This window comes from Mirounga angustirostris, unplaced genomic scaffold, assembly GCF_029215605.1.
Source record: "Mirounga angustirostris isolate CCGP_5_RB_7025 unplaced genomic scaffold, mMirAng1.0.hap1 SCAF_8, whole genome shotgun sequence".
Taxonomy (NCBI): domain Eukaryota; kingdom Metazoa; phylum Chordata; class Mammalia; order Carnivora; family Phocidae; genus Mirounga; species Mirounga angustirostris.
The window spans coordinates 29,222,270-29,249,483 of record NW_026991716.1 but is presented as its reverse complement, the minus strand read 5'-3'; the positions used below and the strand labels follow the sequence as shown (position 1 = coordinate 29,249,483).

The 27,214-nt window shown below is 55.6% G+C and overlaps 1 protein-coding gene across 5 annotated transcripts in view; it reads left to right on the top strand.

Annotated features, from left to right (window-relative positions):
* Positions 1 to 2,892: 2,892 nt before the first annotated feature.
* The window catches only part of TNXB (tenascin XB), a 59,898-nt gene continuing 35,576 nt past the window's right edge, over positions 2,893 to 27,214 (top strand). For 4 of the 5 annotated variants that reach the window (XM_064597390.1, XM_064597391.1, XM_064597389.1 and 1 more), the window contains exons 1-11: positions 2,893 to 3,033; positions 11,605 to 12,015; positions 12,382 to 14,220; positions 14,690 to 14,805; positions 19,431 to 19,587; positions 19,755 to 20,018; positions 20,831 to 21,580; positions 22,728 to 23,096; positions 24,117 to 24,410; positions 26,134 to 26,424; positions 26,780 to 27,085. In XM_064597390.1, coding sequence (XP_064453460.1) covers positions 11,616 to 12,015; positions 12,382 to 14,220; positions 14,690 to 14,805; positions 19,431 to 19,587; positions 19,755 to 20,018; positions 20,831 to 21,580; positions 22,728 to 23,096; positions 24,117 to 24,410; positions 26,134 to 26,424; positions 26,780 to 27,085 — 4,786 coding nt within the window. In that variant the 5' untranslated portion in view covers positions 2,893 to 3,033; positions 11,605 to 11,615. The remainder of the gene's footprint in view (positions 3,034 to 11,604; positions 12,016 to 12,381; positions 14,221 to 14,689; positions 14,806 to 19,430; positions 19,588 to 19,754; positions 20,019 to 20,830; positions 21,581 to 22,727; positions 23,097 to 24,116; positions 24,411 to 26,133; positions 26,425 to 26,779; positions 27,086 to 27,214) is intronic. The other variant, XM_064597392.1, reaches the window with a different exon arrangement.

Sequence of the window (27,214 nt, the reverse complement as noted above, 5' to 3'; positions counted from 1 at the left end):
GTTGAGGCCCACCTTTACCACCACTAGCAAAGTCCCTTGGACAGGTCACCTGACATTTGTGGTCCTCCATTCCCTCAGCCACAAAGTGGGATTAATCAAATGCCTGCACTGTGTTGGAAAGTGTTTTGTCAACGGAAGCCCAGTACAACTGTTTTCTCTCTTCCCCCTCTCTGGGACTGCTCCCTTGGATCGCAGCCCCTGGCCTGTCCTCGTTCCCTCTCTTTTCTTTCCTTCAGGTCCTTGCCCTTAATTGCCCTCATTCTTCTTTGTGTTCCTTCCCTTCTCCTTATCTTTCCCTTTCCTTCCTGTCTATACCTTTTATCACGTATCCTCCTGAGGTCAGGACAGGAACAAGGAGGTTCATTCAAGGATGGAAGCCCAGAGCTGAAGACACCTGCTGGACTGAGGATTCTGAGACCAGCCAGAGCACGTGGACAGCTGTCAGCAACCCCGACCTCTCTACCCATCACCTGAAACACCTCAGTGAAGGCCACCAGCTCTGCCCACTAGGCCTCCCTGCCTCCACACCTGGGGTTCCTACCAGACTCCCTTTCCCCATCCTTCTCACCCAGCCCTCTCACAGCTCGATAGTGACAAGCATTTATTAGGCACCTGTGCTATGCAAGGTCTGGTGCTTTCCTGATGAGATGCAAACATATGTGAGACAGGAGCTCCTCCAAGAGCCTAAATCCAGGGGCTGAATCAAATTTTAGACAATGATGACCTCAGAACCTGGAATTAGTCTGTTAAGCTTCCAGTGGCTTCCTCAAATGCCATGTAACCTTGAAAATGTTAGCAACCCTACTCTCTTCTGAGACTCTGGTATCCCTTCTGTCCGTAGCCGTGGACTTCCAAAACACCCCATGGCCATCCTTAGAGCTCTCACATCTCCAGGGTCTCCTGGCCACTCTGTGGACCAAGTATACTTATGGTGGCCATATTTAGTAAATAATAAAACCAAGATTAAGGCATAGGGCAAACAATGGATATGACCATGGGACAGAATTACTGAAATCCGGGAATGTAAGAGAAAATCCATCCTCTGTGCAGTCTGCTCTCCCCAAGTCATGCTGTTTCAGACCCTCCCTTGCCCTTTCATGTGCTTTCCCCTCCCTGCCCCACCCCCACCCCCCAGGATCAGAGGGAAGTTGTTACCTACTCCAGGATCTGGGGGCTTTGGGCCAAGGCAGAGGAAGGAAGCTGAGCCCAGTTCCGTCCAAGATGCTGACTTCATCCACCCCATCAAAGCCAGGAAAAAAACCAGCCACACACACCCAGGCACACAGACACACACACGCAGACACACGGACACACATGGGGACACCCACGCGAGCATCCGAGAGTCCGTGCAAGCCTTTGCCCTCAGCCACAGCTTGCTAACTGGGCATGTGGCCGCCACATGCTGACCCAGGAACAACACAGCCCTGCAACCAGGTGGATCCAGTCGGGTGCAGACACCTGTGCTCCAACCCCCGTGGCAGACTCAGACACATACAGGTTCCTTCAGGTCCCTCTCACCCATCAGCTATGATGGGGCCAAGCTCTTCCCTGACGGTGAGGTTTGTACCAGGGCAGCAAGAACTCGCCTCGTGAAACCTGGGGTGGGGATGCCTCAACCTCGGTATTTCCCTTCTGTGACAAAAGTCTTCAACCCCTGGTCAGGGCAGTGAGCACAAGGGGAGATGGGGCCAGAGAAACAGCCAGCAGCCTTACATGGGGGTGAGTCTGCTGCCCTGTCCTCTGGCATCGGTCTTCCTGTCTCTGCCTGAGGTCAAAGTGCTTTCTTCCTCCAGCCCCCAGCACTCCCTACCCCTGCTGCTCCCCTACAGCCCCCAGATATTCACCCATTTTAGCTTTCCTCTGACTTCATCCTGCCATTCATACCCCCACCCCCATATCCTCCTCCCGCCTCTAGCTCTGTCTCCATCCCTAAGCCTCTCTCCTAAACCTCCTTCTCAACTTTCTGGCTTCCCTTCCCTGTCTCCCCTGAACCCCAACTTCCTCCCCAAGTCTTACATATCCTGGTGCTCAGCCAAGCCCTTGCCCAGCCAGTACCCAAGCCTCATCTGCCGTTTCCTGGAATTTGCTGAGGTGGGAGAATGAAAAGGGGGCAGTGATCCCAAGCTGAGAACAGGCATGGACTGAGCAGAACAGATGGGGAGAGGCAGTGCAGGGACAGGGCAAGTAGAAAGAGGAGAAGAGATGAGGCTCAGGTGGGAGCAATGGGACTAGGTAGGGATGGGTGGGGAGAAGGAGTTCCAGAGAAGGCCCCATGTTGGGGAGGGATTTGGGCATGGGAAGGAGGTTTCCTTCCCCTCCCCCCACCCCCTGCCCTAGTCTGGCAGGAAAGACTGGCAGGAAGAGAAAGAGCTGGTGCTGGGCAACAGGCAGGTGGGGCAAGATCCAAGCTGGAGCAAAGTGGTGGGAGAGGAGGTGCCAGGGAGGGAGGAGGGAGAGGGGCTGGCCATGGGGAAAGGTGTTGGTAGAGAGGAGAACCCCATGAGAGAGCAGGAGCAACAGGTGGGGAAAAGGTGAGGGGAAAGGAGAAATGGCATAAGGACTGGGGGTGTGAAGTTGGGCAAATATTGGGATGGGAAGAGTACAAATGGGACAGGGAAAGGGTGTGGGAGGTAGGACCAGGGGTGCAGGGGGCAATACAAGGGTATTGTGGGACTCGGTGATCCCAGACAGGGAGGGGAGGAGGGGTGGCATGCAGTGATGTTGGGAGGGCCTGGCAGGGACTAGAGGGGTGGGAGGACCTGCCCTATCTCCGCTTCCCTCCCTGACCTCGTGCTGGTCCTCCCCTTCTCCTCCCCCTGCTCGCTGCAGGCTCCCTCCTCCTTGCTGTCGCTGCTGAGAGAGATCTACGGTTGGGTCGCAGTTCAGTGAGCCCCTGCTGCAGGGAACAAGCAAGGGGACCTCCAGGGAACTCTGGGCTGCCCAGGCACGGTAGCCCTGCCCTGTCTTGAGAACTCCCCTCCCAAGGTCAGGAACAGAGCAGGTGCAGAGGCACTGCAGTCTCCTGTTGCCCAGGTAAGGAACAGAGCTCTGGGAAGAACAAGGGAAGAGCTGGGAGCCGTGGGGGTTCTACCCTGTCCCTGCACCCCCAGCAAAGGTGTAGCAGGAGAGCTCTCAGGAGAGCCTCACAGAGCAGAGACTTTCTGTTAGGACAGAGGAAATGGGACCTTGCACTGGGGACTAGACTCCCTGTGGATGGCGTGTCTGGAAGATGGGTCAGTGTGTGTGTGGCCAGGGGCGTGCGCACGTGCAGTGGGGGGTGTGGGTGCCAGGGTTTGGACAGGATCAGGTGGTGGCACCAGGGTGGAGGTGGTTATTGGTGAGGTAGGACTCAGCGGTGATGGTGATCGGAAGGGGGAAACCAGGGGCTAGAGGCTGAGCTAGTGGCCAGCTGAACCTCAGGAGGAAAGTGCTGGGGGAACCCCAAGTGCTCTGCTTAGAGCAGCTGAGCTAGAGCTCCCGGAAGGTGCCAGAGGGAGTCTCTCAGCATGTGGGTTGCGGGTCTGGGAGGGAGGTCTGGGGGTCTTAAGCCTTTGGGAAATGTTGAAATGGAGCACAGTCAGGATTCCCAGGTCTGGGGAGGGCACAGAGCCTGCTGAGAGGATCCTAAAACTTGTTCTTGGCTGAGAGCTCTCCACCCATGACTCACGGTTCAGCGGGGTTGGGCTGACTGAGAGATGCCTCCGGGGGCACAGGGGCTCCGTCTTCCTTCCATCCCTGTCCAGGCTCTCCCTGCTTCTGTCCGTCTAAACCTCCCCCCACCCACTACACGTGACACGCCCTGGGTGGGGTGGGCGGGCGGGCCCCTTATCTCGCCTGGAAAGAATTTAATGGCTTGGAAACAACTGGAAATGGAACTGAGAGGAACTACTGGGAAGCAAGTCGGAAACACCGCAGCTGCCGGCTGTCTAGCTGTCCAAGCCCGCTTCCAGTCCCCGCCTGCTTCCCGCATCCCTGGCTCCCTCCCCGCCCCTCCCCTCTCTCTCTCTCCCTGCCTCCACTCCCTTGGGGACCTGGCACCTCAGTTCCTCAAACTCTCTTCCCCTTGAGTCCTGCTTACTCAGTGCTGGCCCAGAACCTGCCTTCCTGTCTCTCATTGCCCCCTTACTCTTTTCCACTGGGGGCCTGGAAATCCTTTCTCTTACTTTTTCCACTCCTCTGGCCCACTAGCTCCCCAGAATGAGGGGCATCTTGAGCCCCCAAATCTCCCGTGGCACCTCCTTATCTCCTGGTTCCAACCCAATATTTGGAGCCCCCCTCATCTCCCTCCTTCCTCTCATGGTCCTGGAATCCTTCTACTTTCACCCCTCATGTGGCATGAGGGGCAGAGGGAAGCGGGGGGAGGCCCAGATCCCCCATCTCTGGAACATCCCTCATGGAAGCCAGCCCTTCTCCACACCTCTTGGGACCGACAGTCCCTGATGAGCGAAGTGTCAAAGTTGGCCACACCATGAATACCAGGCAAGCTGAGTCACAGCTTGGGATGATGCCCCCACCTCTGCCAGCCCTCCAACTGTGGAGAGGATGCCAAGAGGGTGAGGCCACATCCCCCCTCCCCACTGCAGAAAGGAGCCCCAGACAGCAGTAGGGGGGATGACGAGGGAGAAACACAAGAGACACCCAAGTTGTTTCATTTCCTAGTGCTGAGAGAAGAGGGGAATTCTTCCAAGAGTTGGAAGTGGGAGGTGGAGGGGTGGCCATGACAGAGCAGGAGAGGGGATGGGGAAGGAAGCTCTCTGGGTCATGAACTGTGGAGTCTACTCCTCTCCTCTGAGACCTGCCTCACTACTTTCCAGCTTCTCTCCTTCCTGCTGCAGAGGCTCTCTCCCCCTCTCCCCCAACCTGGGGAAAGATGCAAGATCCAATAGCGGGGATGGGTACTGGACAACTCGCAAAGACCCCCAGGGGTGTGGGGCACCAAGTATCTTCTTCTTCTCCCTGGAGAAGGGCCTCCTGTTTGGTTCTCCTCACTCCAACTATGTTCTGTGACTCACACAGCTGCCCTCTGAGCTGATGAGAAATCCACTTTCTTAGGCATCACCCAATGAACGAGTGTCTAGGAAACGTGAAGAGATTGTGTGTGTGTGTGTGTGTGCGTGCGTGCCTGCAAAGACACAGGCTGATTTGGATGGATATGTGTATCTGAGTACAAGTGTGTTCATGTTTGTGTTTGTGGATGAGTGCATACTTGGGTATATTTGTATATGTCCATGTATTTGTGTGTGCACGCACCCCTTGGTTTGCATGGCCTTAGACAGAGTGACAGGATCTGAGGGTAGGTTAGAGCCCACCTTGTACCCAAGTCTACACTCCAAGTAGATGGGCTGAGATGCCCAGGGAAGGGCCGCTGTCTGCCTGCCAGGCCTCTGCCTGGGCTTCTTGGACCTCTTAGTGCAGAAATGCTCTTTCCCTGTCGTCCAGCTTTCCTTCTGTCTCTTCTGGGCTGGTGGCAGGGTGTGATGACTGGTAGCCCTAACACTCCTTTTTCCCAGACTTGGAGGAGAAGTTTCAGAGCAGCAAGCCAGGAAACGTGTGTGGGGGTGTGTGTGTAGGTGTGTGTGGGGTGGGTGTGCAGGGTGTGTGTGTGTGTGTGTTAGGCACCGTCCCTTCCCTCCTCACCAGTCAGTGTTCCCACACTCACTCTGCCCTCCTCTCTCTAGCCTCTCCGGTCCCAAAGAGCCGGGCACCCGCCCACACCTCTCCTTAGCCCTTCACCCCAACTGAACCCTCCACATTCCGTTGCTCACCACAGCCCTCTATCCTGGCTCACCTTGAACACCTCTCTAACGCTGGTCTCCCTGTGCTCCCCAATCCTTGCCTCAACGAACAAACACAGCTGGGTGCCAGCACCCAGATCAAGAAACAGGATCTTCTTAGCACCTCAGAATTTCCCTGCCACGTCCCCCCCGCCGCCCCCCTGTCACTAATCCTCCAGGAGCACCACACTGCTGACTTATGACAGTACAGATTAACGTTGTCTCTCCTCAGACATACATAGAATTTTTTTAAAGATTTTACTTATTTATTTCAGAGAGGGAGAGAGAGAGAGAGAGCAAACATGGGTGGGGGAGGGGGAGAGGGAGAAGCAGACTTCCCACTGAGCAGGGAGCCCGAAGTGGGGCTCAATCTCAGGACCCTGGGATCATGACCTGAGCCGAAGGCAGATGCTTAACTAGCTGAGCCACCCAGGTGCCCCCATATACATAGAATTTTACAGCACGTTCTCTTTTGTGTCTGGTTTCTTCTGCTCAACCCCGTATTGGTGAGATCCATCCATGTTACTACATAGAGTTGTGGTTTGTTCCCATTGCTTTATTTTATCTCACTGTATGAATAAACCACACTTGATTTAATCTATTCTACTGATGTGAGATATTTGGGTAGTTCCCAGTTTGGGGCTATGATGGGTATATTCCTGGGGGTGGAATTGGTGGATCAGAGTGTTAGCATATAGCTCTGGTAGATTTTGGGGATTCTGCTCAACAGTTTTCCAAAGTGCTTGTACTGTCTGGCCCTGCCGGCATCCACACCTGGCCTTCTCTCTAGCCCGGCTTCTGCCTGAGCTGCTGTTTCTGTCCAGCTTCTTGTCCCAGACACTGTCCGTGGTCCTAGCCCTGACCTTGGTCCTGTCCTTGGTTCCAGCCCTGATGGTAGTCCTCAGCTTAAACTGAACTTTTCATTCACTCATATGGTCAATATTTATCAAGCACCTAATATGTGCTAGATGCAAGAATACAGTAGCCAAGAAAAAAACAAGTGCCATGCCTGCCCTCATGGACCTTATCGTCTAGTGGGTAAGATTGAGTGTGGGCAAGAAAGCATTAAAATAATCCCACCAATAAGTATATAATTATAAATTGTTATACATGCAACAAGTGGGAATTACATGGCTCTTTTTTTTTAATCAGTCCTGTTACATGGATATCACATGTTAGGGGGACCTGGGCAGTAAAGTTACCCTGAGGAAGCAATGTGGGGCTGAGATATAAGGGATGAGGAGGCCATGATGAAAGGGAAGAGTGTTTCACATAGAGGGAGCACCATATACAAAAGCCTAGGGTTGGGAAGGGTGTGAGGGACATAAGGTCCATGGGACTGGAGTGGAGAGAAGGAAGGAAGTGTTATGGGAGATGAGGTGAGAGAGGTCAGCAGGGACCAGATGATGCAGGGCTGTTTGTCAGTGTTTGAAGGGAATTTAGAAAGGAGACACTGGAGAGTTTTTAGGGGCAGCGGGACATCCTAGTTGCCTTTGTGAGATTGTAAGGGGCAAGAGTGGAAGCAGAGGGACCAGGTAGGAGGCAAACGCAGTTGTCAAGCAAAAGCTAGGTGATGGCTTGATCTCTAACTCAAAGAGAGAGCGAGAGAGAGAGAGAGAAAGAAGCAAATTAAAGAGATGTTTATGAGAAGGTAAGGGCAAATATCACAAAATATGGTGGCGTTGATGGCGGTTAGGTTTCTAGGTTGCTCTAGGTTTCTAGGTTTCTGGATGAATGGTGGGGCCGTGAGCTGCAGTGGAGAACACAAGAGAAGGGATGGGGTACAGGAAGGGTGACCATGAGTTCAGTTTCAGACATGTTGAATTTGAGGTGCCCAAGAAGAGTCGCCAAGTAGCCAGTTGGATACATTGCTTGGAGTTAAGAGGAGATGACTGGGCTAGTTTATAAACTGGGGTATAGTTTGGAAATTAAAATCCTGGGTCTGGGTGAAAGTACCTAGATGAGTGACTAGAAAAGTAGGTCTCAACTTTGGCTGCACATTACAATCACCTGGGGTGCTTTTAAAAAATACTGAGTACAATTTAGTGCTTCCGTTACTCTAGGCACATCTCAAGTGTTCAAGAGCCACATAGTTCTCCTGGCTACTGTACGGACAGCTGGATACAAAATGTTGTGAAATGGAAGATGTGGTCAACAGTGTCCAGTGATTTTTGAGACAGGTCAAGTAAGATGAAGACAAATGTCTCTCAGATTTTGTGACACTGAGATCTTTGGGCAATCTTGGGGACAGCTGTTTGATAGGTTGAAAGGGGGTGGGGCAGCCAGATGGGGAGTGCACTGAGGCATTCGTGGGATGGGATATGGGGAATGGAAACAGCAAATACAGATAAATCTTTTGACAACTGAAGCCATGAAGTAGAGGAGGGAAATATGTGCTGGCTGGAGGGAGTATGAGATTGGGGAAGGTTTTGGTTGTGGTTGTTGTTGTTTAGAGAGAGAACACGCGCACGCGCATGTGTGCGCAAGGGAGGGGGAGGGGGCAGAGGGAGAGAGAATCTCCAGCAGACCCGAAGCAGGGCTTGATCTCAGAACCCTGAGATCATGACCTGAACTGAAGTTAAGAGTTGGATGCCGGGGCGCCTGGGTGGCTCAGTTGGTTAAGTGACTGCCTTCGGCTCAGGTCATGATCCTGGAGTCCTGGGATCGAGTCCCGCATCGGGCTCCCTGCTCGGCAGGGAGTCTGCTTCTCCCTCTGACCCTCCCCACTCTCCTGCTCTCTCTCTCTCATTCTCTCTCTCAAATAAATAAATAAAATCTTTAAAAAAAATTTCAATTTATGAAATACACAAATCTAAAGTGTATAGCTCAATTAATCTTTGAATATGTATACATCTGTTTAACCACCACCCAGATCAAAGTACAAAATATTTCCAGTAATCCTATGTGTCTTCTAATAGTAAAGAGTAACTCTGCCTGTTTTTGAAACTCATGTAAATAGCATCATTCACAAAGTTCTCTTTTTGTATCTGGTTTCTTTTGCTAGAATTATGTGTGTGAAATTGTCTATGTTGTTACATGCAGCAAGAGGGTGTTTTCATTGCTGTGTTTCATTGTATGATTGTGCCGCAATTTGTTTATCTGTTCTATTAATGGAACTTGTTTCATTTGGCTGATATGAAGAAAATCTCATGAACATTCTTGTACATATCTTTTGGAGAATATATGCAGTTATTTCTGTTGGATATTTACCAAGAAGTGGAATTGCTGGGTTATAGGCTCTATGTCTTTGTAAATACTGCCCAATAGTTTTCCAAAGCAGGTGCACTAATTTATGCTCCTGCTTGCAGTCAATGAGAGTTCTAGTTGCTTCACATTCTTGTCAATATCAAGTAACAACAACCCCTTTAATTTTAGCCATTCTGATGGCTATATAATGGCATATTGTTGTGGTTTTAATTTGCATTTCTCTGGTTACTAGTTTTGTTACACACCCATATATATGTTTGTTTTCCATCTGTTTATTGGTCCTTTGGATATATTCTTTTCTGGAGTACTGGTTTAAGACTTTTGTCAATTTAAAACACTGGGTTGCCTGTCTTGTTTTTGTTTGTTGTTTTTGTTTTGCAGGGGTTTCTTATTTTAGATTTTGATCCTCTCACTCACTCTCAATATCTCTCACTCTCTCTCCCACCCCCGCTACCTCTTGGCATTTCTCATATATTTTATCCCAGTGTATGGCTCCCCCCCCCCCCCGAGTGTATGACTTTTATTCTTATTCTCTAAATGGTGTCTCTGGATGACCAGAAGTGATCAATTTAATGAGTCCTAATGTATCCATCTCTTTTTTTATGGTTAAGTTTTGTGTGAAATATTTTATGGTTATATTTTATGTGGTTAGGTGCGCCCAGGTGGCTCAGATGGGTAAGCGTCTGCCTTCGGCTCAGGTCATGACCCCAGGGCCCTAGGATTGAGTCCCGCATCAGGCTCCCTGCTAGGCGGGGAGCCTGCTTCTCCCTCTCCCTCTGCCTCTGCCTCTGCCTCTCTCTCTCTCTCTCTGACTCTCATGAATAAATAAAACATTTTAAATTAAAAAAAATTTATGTTGTTAGGTTTTAAGAAATCTTTGCTCTAAGGTTGTAAAAATTTTCTCCTATTTTTCATTTATACAGTATTGTTCTGAAAGATACTGCTTTACCTTTTGTAATTAGGTCCATTAGATTCACCTCAAATTAATTTCTGTATGTGGACATAAGAGAGAGATAGATTTTTTTTCCATCTGGATCTTTCCTCATTTATCAAAAAGAGCATCCATTCTCTTTTTAATTGCAGTGCCGCCTTTATATGTGGTCATGTATCTGGACACTCTTCTGTTCTATCTATCTATCCTTGCACCTTTATCAGTTTTGATATTTGGTAATGTAAGTACTGAGGAAGAAGGATATTCTCAAACGACAGGAGATACTTGAGCTCCTATAAAAGCTGACAGGAAGGATTTTGCGGAGAGTGAGGGATTGAATAAAAGGGGGAGAGAGGATAATCTTCACCTAAGAAGATAATAGGAGCTGGGTTCCAGGTGCTTGTGGAAGGATTGGCCTTGTACACTCATCCACTAATCCATTCAACGAGAATGTGTCGGGGAGCCCCCGTGTGTCAGCCACAGGCGTATAGCAGTGCCAGGACAGACGAGGTCCCTGTTCTCATGGAGTTCCCACGTTAGTAGTGGGAGACAGGTAACAGACAAGTACCCACAGGAACAGGTGATTCAGGCAGCAGTAAATGCCATGAAGAACATAGGTAGGACACTGCCTTAGAGAGCAATGGAAGCCCACTCCAGTGGGGCACCAGGGAAGGTCTTGGGATGCAAGACATGTGGTAGGATTTGAACCAAGAAGGAGCCAGTCTTGAAGAGCATCCCAGACAGAAAGAATGTACAGCTAAAAGGCCCTTAGACTAATGTAAGCTTGTAGTATCTGTAGAACAAACAAAAGACCAGTGTGGGTGGACCAATAAAGAAGAAAAAGAAGGGGGCAGGGAGCTGGGTAATCAAATGACATCAGAAAGCAAATAATACATTATATGTTAAAAAAAAAAGAAGAAGAAGAAGAAGTAGAAGAAGATAGCAGGAGGGGTAAAATGAAGGGGGGAATCGGAGGGGGAGATGAACCATGAGAGACAATGGACTCTGAAAAACAAACTGAGGGTTCTAGAGGGGAGGGAGGTGGGAGGATGGGTTAGCCCGGTGATGGGTACTAAAGAGGGCACGTTCTGCATGGAGCACTGGGTGTTATACACAAATAATGAATCATGGAACACTACATCAAAAACTAATGATGTAGGGCGCCTGGGTGGCTCAGTCGGTTAAGCGACTGCCTTCGGCTCAGGTCACGATCCTGGAGTCCCGGGATCGAGTCCCGCATCGGGCTCCCTGCTCAGCGGGGGGTCTGCTTCTCCCTCTCCCGCTCTTCCTGCTTGTGTTCCCTCTCTCGCTGTGTCTCTCTCTGTCAAATAAATAAATAAAATCTTAAAAAAAAACTAATGATGTAATGTATGGTGATTAACATAACATAATAAAAAGAAAGAAAGAAAGAAAGAAAGAAAGAGAAAGAAAGAAAGAAAAGAAAGAAAGAAAGAAAGTAAGAAAGAAAGAAAGAAAGAAAAAGAAAGAAAGAAAGAAGAAAGAAAGGTAGAGACCAAATCGGCCCAAGGAGGCTATCCCTTAGGGTTGGGCTGAATGTGGCGTTTCCCATGCATGTGAGTTGGTAGATTAGTTGTGGGTGATGGGACTGTGGGTGTGTATATTGGGGGAGGTGGGGAGCTATCTTGTCTCCTTCTCTGTGAACCTGCTCACATGTGCCCTCTCTCCCTGCAGCCTCCTGAGTGATGCCAGCCCAATGGTTCCTAATCTCCAGACTGGCCCTCTTGGTACTGCTGGGCACAGTCAGAGCAGGCCCTTTCTCTCCACGGTCCAATGTGACACTCCCAGCCCCACGTCCCCCTCCCCAGCCGGGGGGCCACACAGTGGAGCCAATAGGGGGAAGCCCCTCTTCTCAGCTTTATGAGCACACTGTGGAAGGAGGGGAGAAGCAGGTAGTTTTTACCCACCGCATCAACCTGCCCCCTTCAGCTGGCTGTGGTTGTCCCCCGGGCCCGGAGCCCCCCATTCCTGCTTCAGAGGTGCAGGCCTTGAAGCTCCGGTTAGAGATCCTGGAGGAGCTGGTGAAGGGGCTGAAGGAACAGTGCACTGGGGGATGTTGTCCTGCTGCTGCCCAGGCTGGCACAGGTGAGCAGACAGATGATCAGGAGAGGGGGCACAGAAAAAGAGGAAGGTGGGCATCACTAGTCCATAAAGGACCTTGGTCTAAATTAGAAAAAAGCATCTCTTCTTCCCCTTTGGGGGTGGTGAGTGCAGCCCAGGGCACAACTCAGAGAGAGAAGCCACCAGACTAGGTGTCAGCACTTCCCTCCCCTGTCCCCAAGTATATGCTAGGGCCTTGGCAGACCACATATATTGACTAGGAGTACCTGGAAACAAAGATGACCTTATGAAATGAGCCTGGCCCTGCTGGAGGGGCGGACGGAGGGGAGCACCCTATGGGCTTGGTATCCCTCCGCAGAGACTGAGTCCTGCCTCTCCCTCTTACTCCAGGCCAGACGGATGTTCGTAGCCTCTGCAGTCTCCACGGCGTGTTTGACCTGAGCCGCTGTGCCTGCTCCTGCGAGCCAGGCTGGGGTGGGCCCACCTGCTCAGACCCCACAGGCGCTGGGGTGCCCCCATCATCCCCACCCTCAGCCTCCAGGGCCTGCCCAGATGACTGCAACGATCAGGGTCGCTGTGTCCGTGGGCGCTGCGTGTGCTTCCCTGGTTACAGCGGCCCCAGCTGTGGCTGGCCCTCCTGCCCCGGGGACTGCAACGGCCGTGGGCGCTGCGTGCAGGGCGTGTGCGTGTGCCGGGCGGGCTTCTCCGGCGACGACTGCAGCCAGCGCTCCTGCCCCCGGGGCTGCAGCCAGAGGGGGCGCTGCGAGGACGGGCGCTGCGTGTGCGACCCGGGCTACGCGGGCGACGACTGCGGGGTAAGGAGCTGCCCTAGAGGTTGCAGCCAGAGGGGGCGCTGCGAGAACGGGCGCTGCGTGTGCGACCCCGGCTACGCGGGAGACGACTGCGGGGTGAGGAGCTGCCCCCGGGGCTGCAACCAGAGGGGGCGCTGCGAGGACGGGCGCTGCGTGTGCGACCCCGGCTACACGGGCGACGACTGCGGCTCGCGGAGCTGCCGGTGGGACTGTGGCGAGGGCGGGCGCTGCGTGGACGGCCGTTGCGTGTGCTGGCCCGGGTACGCGGGCGACGACTGCAGCACCCGCACGTGCCCGCGAGACTGCCGGGGCCGCGGGCGCTGCGAGGACGGCGAGTGCATCTGCGAGGCAGGCTACAGCGGGGACGATTGCGGAGTGCGCAGCTGCCCAGGCGACTGCAACCAGAGGGGCCGCTGTGAGGACGGGCGCTGCGTGTGCTGGCCCGGGTACACGGGGCCCGACTGCGGCTCGCGCGCCTGCCCCCGCGACTGTCGGGGCCGCGGGCGCTGTGAGAACGGCGTGTGCGTGTGCAACGCGGGCTACAGCGGCGAGGACTGCGGCGTGCGCAGCTGCCCCGGGGACTGTCGCGGCCGGGGCCGTTGCGAGAGTGGTCGCTGCGTGTGTTGGCCCGGGTACACAGGCCGGGACTGCGGCACGCGCGCCTGCCCTGGCGACTGTCGTGGGCGCGGGCGCTGCGTGGACGGCCGCTGCGTGTGCAACCCCGGCTTCGCGGGCGAGGACTGCGGGAGCCGTCGGTGCCCTGGGGACTGCCGCGGGCGCGGGCGCTGCGAGGAAGGCGTGTGCGTGTGCAACGCGGGCTACGAGGGAGAGGACTGTGGCGCGCGCAGCTGCCCGGGAGGTTGCCACGGGCGCGGCCAATGCCGGGACGGGCGCTGCGTGTGTGACGATGGCTACTCGGGCGAGGACTGCAGCGCAAGGCGGTGCCCGCTAGACTGCAGCCAGCACGGCGTGTGCCAGGACGGCGTGTGCACCTGTTGGGAGGGCTACGCAGGCGAGGACTGCAGCCTCCGTACCTGCCCCTCCAACTGCCACCAGCGCGGCCGCTGTGAGGGTGGGCGATGCGTGTGCGACTCAGGCTACACCGGCCCCTCCTGCGCCACCCGCACCTGCCCGGCCGACTGCCGCGGGCGCGGGCGCTGTGTGCACGGCGTGTGCGTGTGCCACGTGGGCTACGGCGGCGAGGACTGTGGGCGGGAAGAGCCTCCCGCCAGTGCCTGCCCTGGCGGCTGTGGGCCCCGGGAACTGTGCCGCGCGGGCCAGTGTGTATGCGTGGAGGGCTTTCGAGGACCCGACTGCGCCACTCAGACGTGCCCTGGGGACTGCCGTGGCAGGGGAGAGTGTCGTGAGGGCAGCTGCGTCTGTCAAGATGGTTATGCAGGGGAAGACTGCGGGGAAGGTGAGCAGGCAGGGTCAGGGACTGGGAACCAGAGCCAGTGGGAAGGCCTGAGCCTGAGGCCTAGGAGCCCAGGGACCTGGGGGAAGAGTGAAGGAGGTCAATTATTGGGCAGGGGGATGGGGAGGGGGGCAGTCATAGGAGCCGAGGGCCAGTGTCCACCAGGGGCAACAGAACCACGGGGGGCATGCTTGCAGGCAGGCCCCGCTTTCAGATTTCTGATGAGCAGGTTGGCGGCTCCTTTAGTTGCTTTTAGGGAGATTCTGTGTTTCTGGAGATGGGGGAGGGAAGGTGAAGGAGCCCCCAGGGCCTGTTCAGGCCTCTGCCAGTTTTGTACCACCTCCAGAGAGGAGCAGGAACTGGGATTGATCTTATGGTGTGGCTCTGAGTAGGGGGGCCTTTGATGATAGGGGTAGGGGGTGGGGGGCTGCCTCGGACTAACCACCTTCCCATATCTCATTCTCCTGGGCAGAGGTGCCAGCCATTGAGAGCATGAGGGTGCACCTCTTGGAGGAGACAACGGTTCGGACAGAGTGGACCCGGGCTCCTGGCACGGTGGATGCCTATGAAATTCAGTTCATTCCCACGGTGAGAGCTAAGCTGCAGGAGGGGGCTGAGGGGGCACGACCTGTGGGAGGGAGTGCTCGCCTCAAGCAGGGAGTTCCAGGTAGTCAGTGGTTGAGTCCACACTGGCTAGGTTCCTGAAGCTGCCATAAAGGCCTTCTCATCCTACCGCACACTGGGTCCAGAAGGCCTCTGCAGCCTCAGGTCACTGCTGCTGGGACTACCTCTGGTGACAATGAGCTCAGGACTTCCTGAGGCTGTCCAATCCATTGTTGGTCATCACCAGTAGTTCTTTCTGTTGTTGCTGAACCTAAATCTGCCCCATTCTACATCCATCCGTTTGCCCAGCATCAGCATATTGCCTTTGGTTTCCCCACAGCTTCCACCACAGGCTTTCAGGTATTTGGAGACATCGGCCATCACCGCACTCTTCATTCTCTCCAGGCCAAACCCCCTGGTTTCTTCACCCCTTTTCCCTAAGGCTTTGTTCTCTGAATTCTTCACTTCCTGGGATCCCTCCTCTAGTGCCTCATGCTTTTTGCATTTGCCCCCAAAATGTGAAGGCAGGGAGGAGTCCTGTAGTTCTCCTGGCTAACTCTGGATAGCCCGGCAATTTTCTCAGAACTGATGTATATTAACTTGTGGTCACAAAAACTGTCAACTGTTGTTTTTTTTTTTTAAAGATTTTATTTATTTATTTGACAGAGAGACATAGCGAGAGAGGGAACACAAGCAGGGGGAGTGGGAGAGGGAGAAGCAGGCTGCCCGCCAAGCAGGGAGCCCAATGTGGGGCTCGATCCCAGGACCCTGGGATCATGACCTGAGCCGAAGGCAGACGCTTAACGATCCAGGTGCTCCTGTCAACTGTTTTGATCATGTTTGTTTTTAAAGTAACTTTTATTATAAAAGTCATGTTGGCTCAGTATAGAAACTTTAGAAAATGTAAACAAGGAAAAGAGAAAGAAGAAAAAAAGAAGGAAAAAAGATGACATTCAACTATATACACTTTTTTAGCCTAAATATAGGCCTTTGCATGTGGCTCTGTTCAGTGTTATCTTTTTTGGTTTGGGCCAAGCTGTCTAGGCTGCTGCAATAATTTGAGTCTGTGAACTGGTTCTCCCGCCTCCGTGTCATCAGTGCGCTGCAAAGCATTCTTTCTGTTTCCTTCCAACTCGCCCTTAAAATATTTGGGGCACCCAAAGGACAAAACCTTGTGGCCTCTCACTAGAGACCCCCTTTTATGCAGATTGGGCTTTTATGATGTTTGGCCTCCCAGCTCCAAACCATTTGACATTTCTACTGTCTAACTCATGTCTTCCTGCATCTTCGTGCAAACACCCTGGGCGAATAGGCCATTTACCCTAATCTCCAAAACTCTGGAAAAATAAATAAGTCCCAGGGCCTAAACCCTAGGAGGGCTCTAGAACAGAAGGGACAGCTCAGAGGTGCTGGCTGCCATCCCCACCCTAATTGGCCTGGTCATTCTAAGTCTTCTTATTAGAGCCCGAAGACCAGACCCCTACCAGGCTCTGTCTCTCCTCACTGGCTGGGGGAAGCAGAGGCAGAAATTCCTACTTTGCAGCACAACCCATATAGCTTGGGTTTTTTCCTTCTGTTTAAAAGAAAAAAAAAATTGTTTTTTGTTATAAAAATAATTTAATCACAAGACAGGAATTTGGCAACTAGAGAAAAAAACAAATAATTCTTGGCTGCTTCGCACTAAAACAAGCACTGTTAACATTTTTAAGTGTTTCTCCCACTCTCTTCTTCTGTGTGTATGTTATTGACATAGTTCTGATCTTGAGAGGATGGGACTTTTAAAAGGAACTTCCCTAAGAACTTCAGGGAAAGAAGAATTAAAATAAACACTTGAGATAGAAAGAGCTTGCAAGGCAGCGTGGTCCTCTGCTCTTAGTAAATATGAGCCCATCTTTGGGTGTTTTCAAGATGTGGGTCTTCCCAGCTGAAGCTCTAGGCTTTCTCCCTCACCAGGGGCCAGGTGGGGTCGAGCTGGCCTGTACCCGGCTCAGCTCATCTCTGGGTATGAGCCTCTGTCACATTCTGGGTTCTCTTTGAACCCGGGTGTGGAAAAGGCTCCTGTAAAATTGGTCCCCGGACACCTCTCTTGGACTGCACATTAGCCTGTGCTACTGGCCCTCCAACTGCTTTCTAAGCTTTCCGTGGCTGTGCCCCTGCCCTGGCCAGCGCTCTCTGTCCATCCCTGCTTGGCACAGAGTATACCGGTAGCTGGCTGGCCTCTGGCACTGCCATCTTCTTAGAAGCCTATCTCCCCCTTACCCCCTTCCCTTTTCCAGAAGCACTTCTGTCTCAAAGCCCAGCCCTCTGCTGTTCCTGGCAAAGGGACACACCTAGTCACTGGAATGATCCTCAGAACATGGAAGAGGAACATTCCTCCTTCTCCCTGTATACGTGGCATTGCTACTCTGACTCAGTGGTTCTCAAACCGTATTCCCTGGACCTGCAGCATGAGCATCACCTGGAAGCTTGTTACACAGGCAGACTGTCAGACTCCAGCCCCAGATCTACTGAATTCGGAACTGTGCAGCTGGAGTCCAGTAACCTGAGCTATAACAAGCCCTCCAGGGGATTCTGTTGTACCCCAAGCCTGATGACCACTGACTCAAGGAATGTTGTTATTTTGCAAAAGGCTGGTTCCTCTCTGGATATGAGAGGAAGCAAGAAGTAACTGAGGGAGGTGAGCCCTTGAAGAGGAGGAGGGTCAGGCACTCTTTGTCCGGATGTATTCTGCAGCCTAGAACCTGAGCTATGCCATGTTTTCACTGGGACACAAGACCTCGTGGCCTTAGAAAAGTTTGTATTTGGGTCTGGTCTGAAAGGGGGAGGTTGGGGAGGTAAGCTCCAGGGCCCAACCAAGATGGCGCCCCCCCCACCCCGGCCGGAACCATGAGGTTGGTATGGAGCCCAGGGTTAGAAACTCACCAAGGACAATCAGTGAAGCAGCCGAGCAATCAGCAAGGGGTGCCAGCATCGGCCTAGAGAGCCTGTCTCAGACCAGACAGATGAGGGATGTGGGACTTTGAGGGGACTGTTCCCAAATGGGTCTTAGGAGGGAGTAAGAGGTGTCTAAAAGGCTCACGTAGGTGGTCTGAAGGGAGAAGGGGAACTCAAGATGGGCTTGTTTCACTAGAAGGACCAGACGTCATCAGGGAGCACCCAAGGGGTGTGTGTGGGGGGTGGGGGGAGTTGGGGAGGTGTGTATGTGTGTCAGGTTGGGTTGGGGGGATTGGGGAAAGAGAAAGTTCTGGCAAGAATGAAGACTTCACAGGCCTTCAGCTGAGGCCCACCCAAGGGCTCCTAGGCTGGAGTATCCTCGGGCAGGGTGAGTAGGAGAGGAAGAGAGGGCCTGTGTGCCCAGGAACACTTTTTGGCCAACAAAACTCTGACAAAGCTTTATTTCATCCTCAACCCAGAAATCTCCACGTGGCCTCTCATCTGGTTTTATACTTTGGTATTTACTGTGTTGATTTCCCCACAATTTTCTTGGTTTAGGAGAGTACCTTTTGAAATTTCCAATCCTACTTGGCTGAATGGAGGTGTCCCCATCACGGCCAACATAGCTAAGCAGAACAGAGCGTCCTTATTATCTGTCCTAGCTAGACAGGCCAGTGAAATTCAGGGCAGTTAGACTGCTCACAGATGTCCATTCCTCCTGTTTCCCCAGTGGCCGGCCCTCCAAGGAGACCCTGCCGAGGCTGGCATATTTCCTGTGGGGTCACCACGGATAATCATAATACCTTCAATGTGTACTTGGAGGGAGGTTGTTTGCTCGCAGGCACGTATGGCACAGAGATTTGGGTAGGGATCCAATCCACCTTAAGATGTGGCCATACATTTAGCTACTAGAACATGAGCTGAGTACAGGAGACATATCTTTCAGCATGCCCAGCATGATGCCAGGTACGAAACTGGGAAACATCTTTGTGAAGCTTAGAGCAGATAGGCTTTGTTTTTGAGGGGCCTACAGCCGTGCTCGGGAGACAAGAAGAGTGCCTAAAGGGAAACGTCAAGACAAGGGTCACAGCCACATTACCCAGCCAGGGGCAGGTGTCTGTGGGGAGGCTTAGGCTGGGGCAGATGCTGTAAGGAGGAAGTGAGACTGGGAAGGTGCGTCCCTCAGTTACTTCATCTCTTATGACAGGAGTGAGCTTGGGAGGCGGGGTAGGCAGGGTTGCCTGGGGAAAGCCAGAGGGAGGATCCTGCCGTGTGCTGGGTAGATTCTGGCAGATAGCTGATGAACCAGCTAAAAAGGTAGTTCCTGTGAGAGGGGGCTGTGAGGTCACACTGCCTGGGGGGTTGGAATCCCTGCCCCATTCTTCGTGTTGGTGACCTTGTGCCTCGGTTTCTTCATCTGTCCAATGGGAATAACACGACCTCCCTCCTAAGGTTCTTTTGAGGATTAAGTGAATTCATTTACGTAAGTTGCCTTGACCGGCGTCTGGTACAGACTAAACCTCTTAGATTACCAGCCATACCCTCCAGCCGTACTCCAAGCTCTACACAGTTCCATGTGGACAGTGCCTGGAACTGGAGAAAGAAGAGATAAGGGAGACTGAGCAGCAGGGGTGAGAGCACCAGCCCTGATCCACTTGGTGCTCTCTTTCTTGCAGACAGAGGGGGTGAGCCCCCCATTCACAGCACGGGTACCCAGCTCTGCCTCAGCCTATGACCAGAGAGGACTGGCGCCTGGGCAGGAGTACCAGGTCACGGTCCGCGCCCTTCGAGGGACTAGCTGGGGCCCTTCTGCCTCCAAGACCATCACCACCAGTGAGAGCTGGGGCTGTGGGCAGGGTCCTGGTTGGAGAGCTGGATTTGAGGGGGGTGGCTGGGAAGGCAGAAGTGAGGGGTGGGGTGGGGACAAAGCTCTTAGAGGGAAAGCTGGTGACTGAAGGCCCAGACTCCCACCTGATCCCTCTTCTCTCTAACCTGGCTAGTGATCGATGGACCACAAGACCTCCGAGTGGCGGCTGTGACACCAACCACACTGGAGCTCAGCTGGCTGCGACCCCAGGCTGAGGTGGACCAGTTCGTGGTGTCCTATGTCAGCGCCGGCAACCAGAGGGTGCGGCTGGAGGTGCCCTCTGAGGTGGACAGGACGGTGCTGACCGACCTGATGCCAGGCGTGGAATATGTAGTGACCGTCACGGCAGAGCGGGGCCGGGCAGTAAGCTACCCGGCTTCTGTCAGGGCCAACACAGGTATGGCTGGCCAGGGCTTAGTGAAGGGCCCGGTTTCTTTGTGTAGCAGCCCCTTCCTTGGGAGCCCATGTCTAGGGTTCCCAGGCTCCTCTGAATGCACCTTGGCAGGGTGTGTGGTAAAGCACCTGCTGGGGCCTTGCTGTGCAATGGCGGCCCTGGGAAGACAGGGCCCTGGGGGGCTGGAGTCCTGGGGGAAGCCTGCAGGTTGGACCACGGGAGGAGCTGCCCCCTGGAGAGAGGGGGTAAATAGGAGAGGCTGTCTGACTCACCCAGATGGGGCGGTGCTTGGAACAGGCACGGGGACAGCCCTGTGCTCACAGCCAGTGGTCAGCCCTGGTAGGGAGTGGAATTAGGCAGATCAGACATCCGCAGTCCTGTGTGTAGATTGGGGTTTGGGGGAGTCAAGTCTCAGAGCAGTGATTTTCCGCTAATCCTCAAGGTCTCTTAACAGATGGATATTTATTTTCTTTTCCTGTGACAGAGGAACGCCCACCTCGCAGTAGCTCACATTCTCTCCTCCCACTCCCCTTTCTCTCCTTCAGACACAGGGCCCCACCTGCTGGCTTCTCTCTCCTTTCTAGGGTTCCAACAGTGGCGGGCTTGGAGGGCGAGCGGGGAGGGGCTCCTGGGACACTGACTCCTTTCTCTGGTTCTCTTTCCAGGTGGGGCTGGGGCACGGGCAAGAGGCCTCTGGCTCCCGCGGGAGGGACGGAGGGAGGGGCTGCCGTGGGGAGGAGCGCAGGGGCGCGGCGGAGGGGCGGGAGGCTGCCACTGACCTGCTCTCCCCTTCCCCCCTTTTTTGCCCCCGGCAGCACCAGGCCACTACAGTTACCCGGAGGTGCGCCCCCCAGCCCCACCCCCCCAGCCCCGTCCCCGGCCGACTCCGGCCCCGCGGCCCCCGCGCCCCGCGCGCCCGGCTCGGCCCTCGCGGCCCGCGGAGGAGGGGGAGGAGGAGTCTCAGCCTGGGCCTAGCCTGCCGCAGCCCCCTCGGCGGGCGTGGGGCAACCTGACGGGCGAGCTGGGCCGCTTCCGCGGCACCGTGCAAGACCTGGAGCGCCACCTGAGGGCTCATGGCTACCCCCTGCGGGCCAACCAGACCTACGCGTCGGTGGCGCGCAACATCCACGAATACTTGCAGCGGCGCCGGGCGGCTGCCGCCCCCGTCGGCTCCCCCGCCCCGTCGCCCCGTAGCCCCCACCCCACCGCCAGCCCCGACCCCGGCACCTGGAAGCGGGACTCCAACCAGGGCATCCACGGCCTCTCGCCCGAAGGCGTCGACCGGGTGGCCGCGCCCCGCCACCCCAAGCCCGAGGTGCTGGGCAGTTCCGCCGACGGCGCACTACTCGTGTCCCTTGACGGGCTCCGCGGCCACTTCGAGCGCGTGGTGCTGCGCTGGCGGCCCCAGCCGCCGGCAGAGGGCCCCGGCGAGGAGCTGACCGTGCCCGGCACCACGCGCACCGTCAGCCTACCTGACCTCAGGCCCGGCACCACCTACCACGTGGAGGTCCACGGGGTGCGGGCAGGGCAGACCTCCAAGTCCTACGCCTTCATCACCACCACAGGTAGCATGGGCTGGGGCCGCGGGACCACCCATCCCCTGCCCAGCCTCGCCTGCCGCTGGAGTCCGCATCCGAGAGTTCCGCCCACCGCCTCACTGCTCAGCCCGCCACCCCACCCCCGCCACACCCCTCGGCCTTCAAGCACTACCCGGTCCAGCCTCCAGGGGACCCCACCGCAAAGCATGGCCTCCGGTGTCCCTAGAAGCCATCTCCACCCCAGGGGCCTCAGGGATACTCAGGGCTGAGGAGAGCCGGTGTTTAGGGTTCCCCGGACACTTTGCCAGGATTGCCATCCTGGGCAACGGAAGGGGCATTTGGGGGGAGGAGGCGGGTCTACAAAAACTCACTGGAGCAGTGTGAGTGGGGCAGCCGAGTGACACCGCCACTTCCGCACTCTGACTCACTGCGGTGAGGGTGGCTGAAGGCTGTGGTCAGTGGTTACTCTTTTCCACAATTTGGCCTTGACCTCAAAGGGACACATCAGAACTGTGTGGGGGTGGCCTTGAAGCCATCAGGCAGCTTGTGTCTGTGAGAGATGAAACCACTTCATGCTTGTCTCTTCCACAGGAGTGATGCTGGGCTCGGGGGAGGGGGGCTCTCTGGCTGCCCTGGGGAGGGCTGTGAACCTGTTCTTTCCCCCCTAGGACCCAGATGCCACCTGAGCTGGATGTACCCACACACACCCCCTCTCTCTTCCCTCTCTCTTCACTACCCACTCTTCCCTCGCATCTGCCTTCCCTAACAGCACCTCTCCCCCTTTCTTCCAGGCTTCTCAGCGTGGCACTAATGGAAGCCACGATCACCACGGGGTGGGGGATGGAGGGGGAGGGAGGGGGGAGGGATGTGCTTAGGGAGGGCGGTGGCAGTCTGTGGGGGGTTGGAGGTCATAGGAGCCTTGTGAGGGGAGGGATGGCCGCATTTCTTTTAGTTATTGCCCGCAGGCCTGTCTGTCCAGAAATGTGGTGGGCAGGGGTGCTGGGAGGACTGGGCAGACCGTTGGGAGGATGTGGTGGCCCAGGGAGCAGACTCAGGAGCAGGGAGGGAGGGTCTGTAGGCTCTTCGAGGCTAGAAGGCAGAACCTGGGGGCTGGGATTTCCTTTCTTGCTCTCATTCTCGACTCTCCTGTTTTTCTCACCCTGCCCTTTCCCAGGGTCCTCTCCCTCGGGCCTCTTTGGGGCCACTGATGAGCCTCCTCCCTCAGGCCCTTCCACAACTCAAGGGGCCCGGGCCCCCGAACTGCAGCAGCGCCCCCAGGAGCTGGGAGAGTTGAGGGTGTTGGGCAGAGACAAGACAGGGAAGCTCCGCGTCGCTTGGACAGCTCAGCCCGACACGTTTGCCCACTTCCAGCTGCGCCTTCGGGTGCCCGAGGGGCCGGGAGCGCACGAGGAACTCCTGCCAGGGGACGTCCGCCAGGCTCTGGTGCCCTCACCCCCTCCTGGAGCCCCCTATGAGCTGTCACTCCGCGGGGTCCCCCCGGAGGGCGTGCCCTCTGCCCCTCTCATCTACCAAGGCATTATGGGTATATCCTGCACTGCTCAGCTCAGTGTCCTGAGGATGGGGGAGGGGCTGGGCCATCCGGGCTTCAGAGGTGGGGTGGGGATGGAAGGGCTGGGCCAGTGTTTGGATTGCAGTGGTAAGAGCAAACAAGGAGAGAGAAGGTTGGAGTAGAAGGTTCGGAGGAAAGAGGAATGGAGGGAGTCTTAGAACAATGAAGGGGAAAAGAGGATGGGAGGAGAAAAGTCAGAGGGTGGGGCAGGGAGTCAGAAAGAGAGGCTGTAGGCTTCTGGCTTTCCACCAGCAGCCTTCTTTGCCCTGTGTCCTCCCCAATTCCTGGTCACTCATAGATCTCTGCGGGTAGGCGTGGCAAGGCCTCTAGCCCTGAGGGTACTGGCCCTTAGCCCCCTCTTCCCCTTCTCTTCCCCGTAGCCCCACCATCCCCTCACTGGGCAGGCTAGGACGGTGGCCCCCCACCCTGGGAGGCTGGCCGCAGTGGACAGTGCTGCATGGTCCTACCACCCCGTTTCTGCTGGGGATGGAGGTTCCTTAGCATAGGAGCTTCAGAGATGGGTGAGGTTGGTGGAACCCGTGAAGCACTCACTTTCCCTCCCAGTCCCTCTTTATGGGACTCGGGTAGCTGCTCTGCCGGCCACTCCAGGTCAGGCTCAGCGCTAGGAGAGCAGGTAGCGAGGAAGAGAAAAGTCCAAGTGGGCGGAGGAGTCTTCAGCTGCTCCAGAGCAGCAGTGAGGAGGTTCTGACTCAGGAAGAGCCGGAGGGGACCTGAAACTCCCCCAAAGCTCTTGATGTGGAGAGGGACTGGGCTGTTTGCGAGGCGTGGGGAAGCCAGCAAAAGGGAAGGGCTAAAGCTCTCACTGCAGAACAAAGAGGGCTGCTCACAGAGGCCTGGGAGGGGAGGAAGGGGAGGCTTTGAGCAACGGAGCTGTCCAGGAAGGAGGGACCCAGTGGGCTGAGGAGAGGGAAGGAGACCAGAGACGAGGCAATGGTTGAGTCCACCTGCTTTACTTTTGCTCCCACATTCCAGACAAGGATGGGGCGAAGCTTGGGAAGCCCTTGGCCCCGCCACGCCTGGGCCAGCTGATAGTCACTGACATGACGTCCAACTCCCTGCTCCTGCACTGGACGGTCCCCGAGGGTGAATTCGACTCCTTCGTGATCCAGTACAAGGACAGGGATGGGCCCCAGGTGGTACCTGTGGAAGGATCCCAGCGCTCAGCCCTCATCACCAACCTGGACCTTGGCCGCAAGTACAAATTCCTGCTATATGGGCTCCTGGGCAAGAAGAGGCATGGCCCCCTGGTGGCTGAAGCCAAGATCCGTGAGTGAGAACAGTCACACCGACCCCTACCCCTGCCCCCTGCATGGTCTTGAAGGAGGTCCTCCCAGTGCTTTGGGAACTCCAGGAAGGCTTCCTGGAGGCATTGGGGCCTGAGATGAATCCTGAAGGGAAAATAGTGGTGGGTCAGGCAGAGAGGTTGGGAAGGGCAGTGCAGACAGAGGGAGCCATGGAGAGTGAGGCAGGAGCGAGTGTGGCTCTGGAGGAGAATCTGTCTGTTTCCTCTGGGTGGAGAGCAGGGCACCTGGGGAGCTGAGGGGACTGGGCTTGTGTGTGTCTGACTAAGGAGCTTGGAGCTCATGTGAGGGTTGTAAGTGGGAATGACATGATTTGATACTTATCTCACATAACCCTGGGGCTGCTGCAGAGTGTAGCTGGAGAAGTGAGTTAAGAGCCAGCAAGCAATGATGCTGGCCTGCCTGGGATGGAGGCAGTGAGGCTGGATGTGGCAGGTGGAGGACAATGAGGAGGCCCAGGCACTCCCCTGTTTCTAGAGCAGACAGTCCCGTGCTCTGAGGCAAGGAACAGTGGAGGTGAGGACCAAGCACAGCTTGGGACACTTAGATAAACCTCTGTGGAGCATTTGTTAACAAGATTTTCTCAGTGTATCAGCACACTTACTGGCTACAGCAGCCCTGTGAGGCGCGCCCGTTTATAGATGAGGAGAGTCCGGGCACGGAGATGGGGAGGGCACTTAAGCAGAAAATGGCGGGGCCACGGGGTGATCACTGCTGCCCTCCCCGGTCTGGAGAGCAGAGAGAAGGCCTGAAGAGGGGACCTGCGAGACAGGAGCCAGGGTGAGGGGGGGCGGGGAGCAGAGACGCTGGCCAACACTCAGGGCATGGGCAGAGGAAGAGGAGCATGCAGGGTAGCCTGAGGGGGTGACTCACGGAGAGGGGACAGCGAGGGAGAGTGGTGTCCTGGATGCCAAAATGAAGGGCGCGGTCAGACATGTCAGATTCCGTACGAGTGAGTCCACAGGACTTAACAGTGGCGAGGTCACTGCTGGCCCGGTTGAGAGCTGCCAGTGGAGGGTGGAGCTCAATTGAGAGGGTGATGGACGTGAGGACATGGCTACAACCAGTGTAGACGGCTCTTTCTGGAATCTGGGCTGGGACTAGAGAGCAAGGAGGGTGGGTAGAGGATGGAGGGAGCTAGTGGCCAAGGGGAGGAGCTCCTGCAAATGCCAGGGGGCACAGTGGTGGGGAGTGAAGTGTTGGTGGTACAGGGTGGGAGAGAAGGAGGTGGGGCCCCCGAGCACAGGTGTGGGAGGCTCTCCCGCATTCAAAAGCTCCAAAGATGGTGCTTCCCTCTCTTGGAGGAGAAGCGGGCTCGTAGTTAGGTCTGGAAGCAGTAGAGATTGCCCTGGGAGACTTCCCTGGCTGTGGAGACACAGAAAGAGATGGCTGGGCTCCCTTCTCTCCGAAGCACCTCACTAGGCTGCAGAGTCAGGGCCACACTAGTCCATACGGTGCTTCTGCGCCCTTTAGAAGGCACCCTTCCTTAGGTGAGCATAGCTCTGTGCCAGGGCACACAGTTTGGCAAGCAGAGGGTGGCTGCATTTCAGTCCCTCAGTGCTCCCTCAGCCATGCGCCTTTGTGCAGTGAACAGCCTGCACAACCTCACACAACATCCCTACGTGGGAGATGGAGCCCCCCTCTTCCTTTGACCTGTGTTCCTCCTTTCTCTCTACCTCTCCTCCCAGTGCCTCAGAGTGATCCCAGCCCAGCGACTCCACCCCGCCTCGGAAAGCTGTGGGTGACAGATCCCACCCCAGACTCACTGCACCTCTCCTGGACTGTCCCTGAGGGCCAGTTTGACTCCTTTGTAGTCCAATATAGGAACGGGGACGGACAGCCCCAAGCGATGCCCGTGGAAGGGCCCGAGCGCTCGATCATTGTCTCCTCGCTGGAGCCTAACCACGAGTACAGATTCACTCTGTTCGGGATTGCCAACAAGAAGCGGCATGGCCCCCTCACAGCCGATGGCACCACTGGTGAGTGGCAACCACCTAAGCCCCCATGTGACCCTTCCCAGCCTTCCCCACACTTGCCCTCAGCTGGGAACCGGGGGGGCCTCCCAGTGTGATGGCTGACTCCGAGTCCTGGCCCCGCTCCCAGGCTGAGGGAGAGCCAGCCTCCCCCATCCTGCTAGGGCCCTTCCATCCCATTCAGCTGCTCCCCAAGGCCCAGAAGATGTGTCATACCCTGGCTGGGCCAGACTTCCCAGGAGGTCAGCTCTCCTAATTGATGCTAACTGAATAGTGACCCCCGGGTATGACGGCCCATCCAAACCCCGAACCCCAATCTGAGGCTGCCAGTACAGCCCTCACTGGATCCTCTTATTTACAGCCTCAGAGCAGACAGCGGAGTCCCTCCACCCAGAGGCCACAGTGCAGCCCCTGCTGGGGAAGCTGTGGGTGACTCAGGCAAACCCAGACTCCCTGCGCCTGTCCTGGACCGTGACCCAGGGCTCCTTCGACTCCTTCGTGGTCCAGTACAAGGATGCGCAGGGCCAGCCCCAGGCGGTGCCCATCAGGGGGGATGAGAACGAGGTCACCATCCCGGGCCTGGAGTCCCACCGGAAGTATAAGATGAACCTCTATGGGCTTCATGGCAGGCAGCGTGTGGGACCTGTGTCCGTGGTGGCCACCACCGGTGAGTCAAGGCCTCCCAGACCTCCCTCTGAGTAGGACCTGGCCCAGGGGCTCCTTCAGACCTCCCTCCACCTTTTCCTTCCGGGCTCCAGTCCTGCCAAGCCTCTACCCTCTACTTCCCCACATCCCA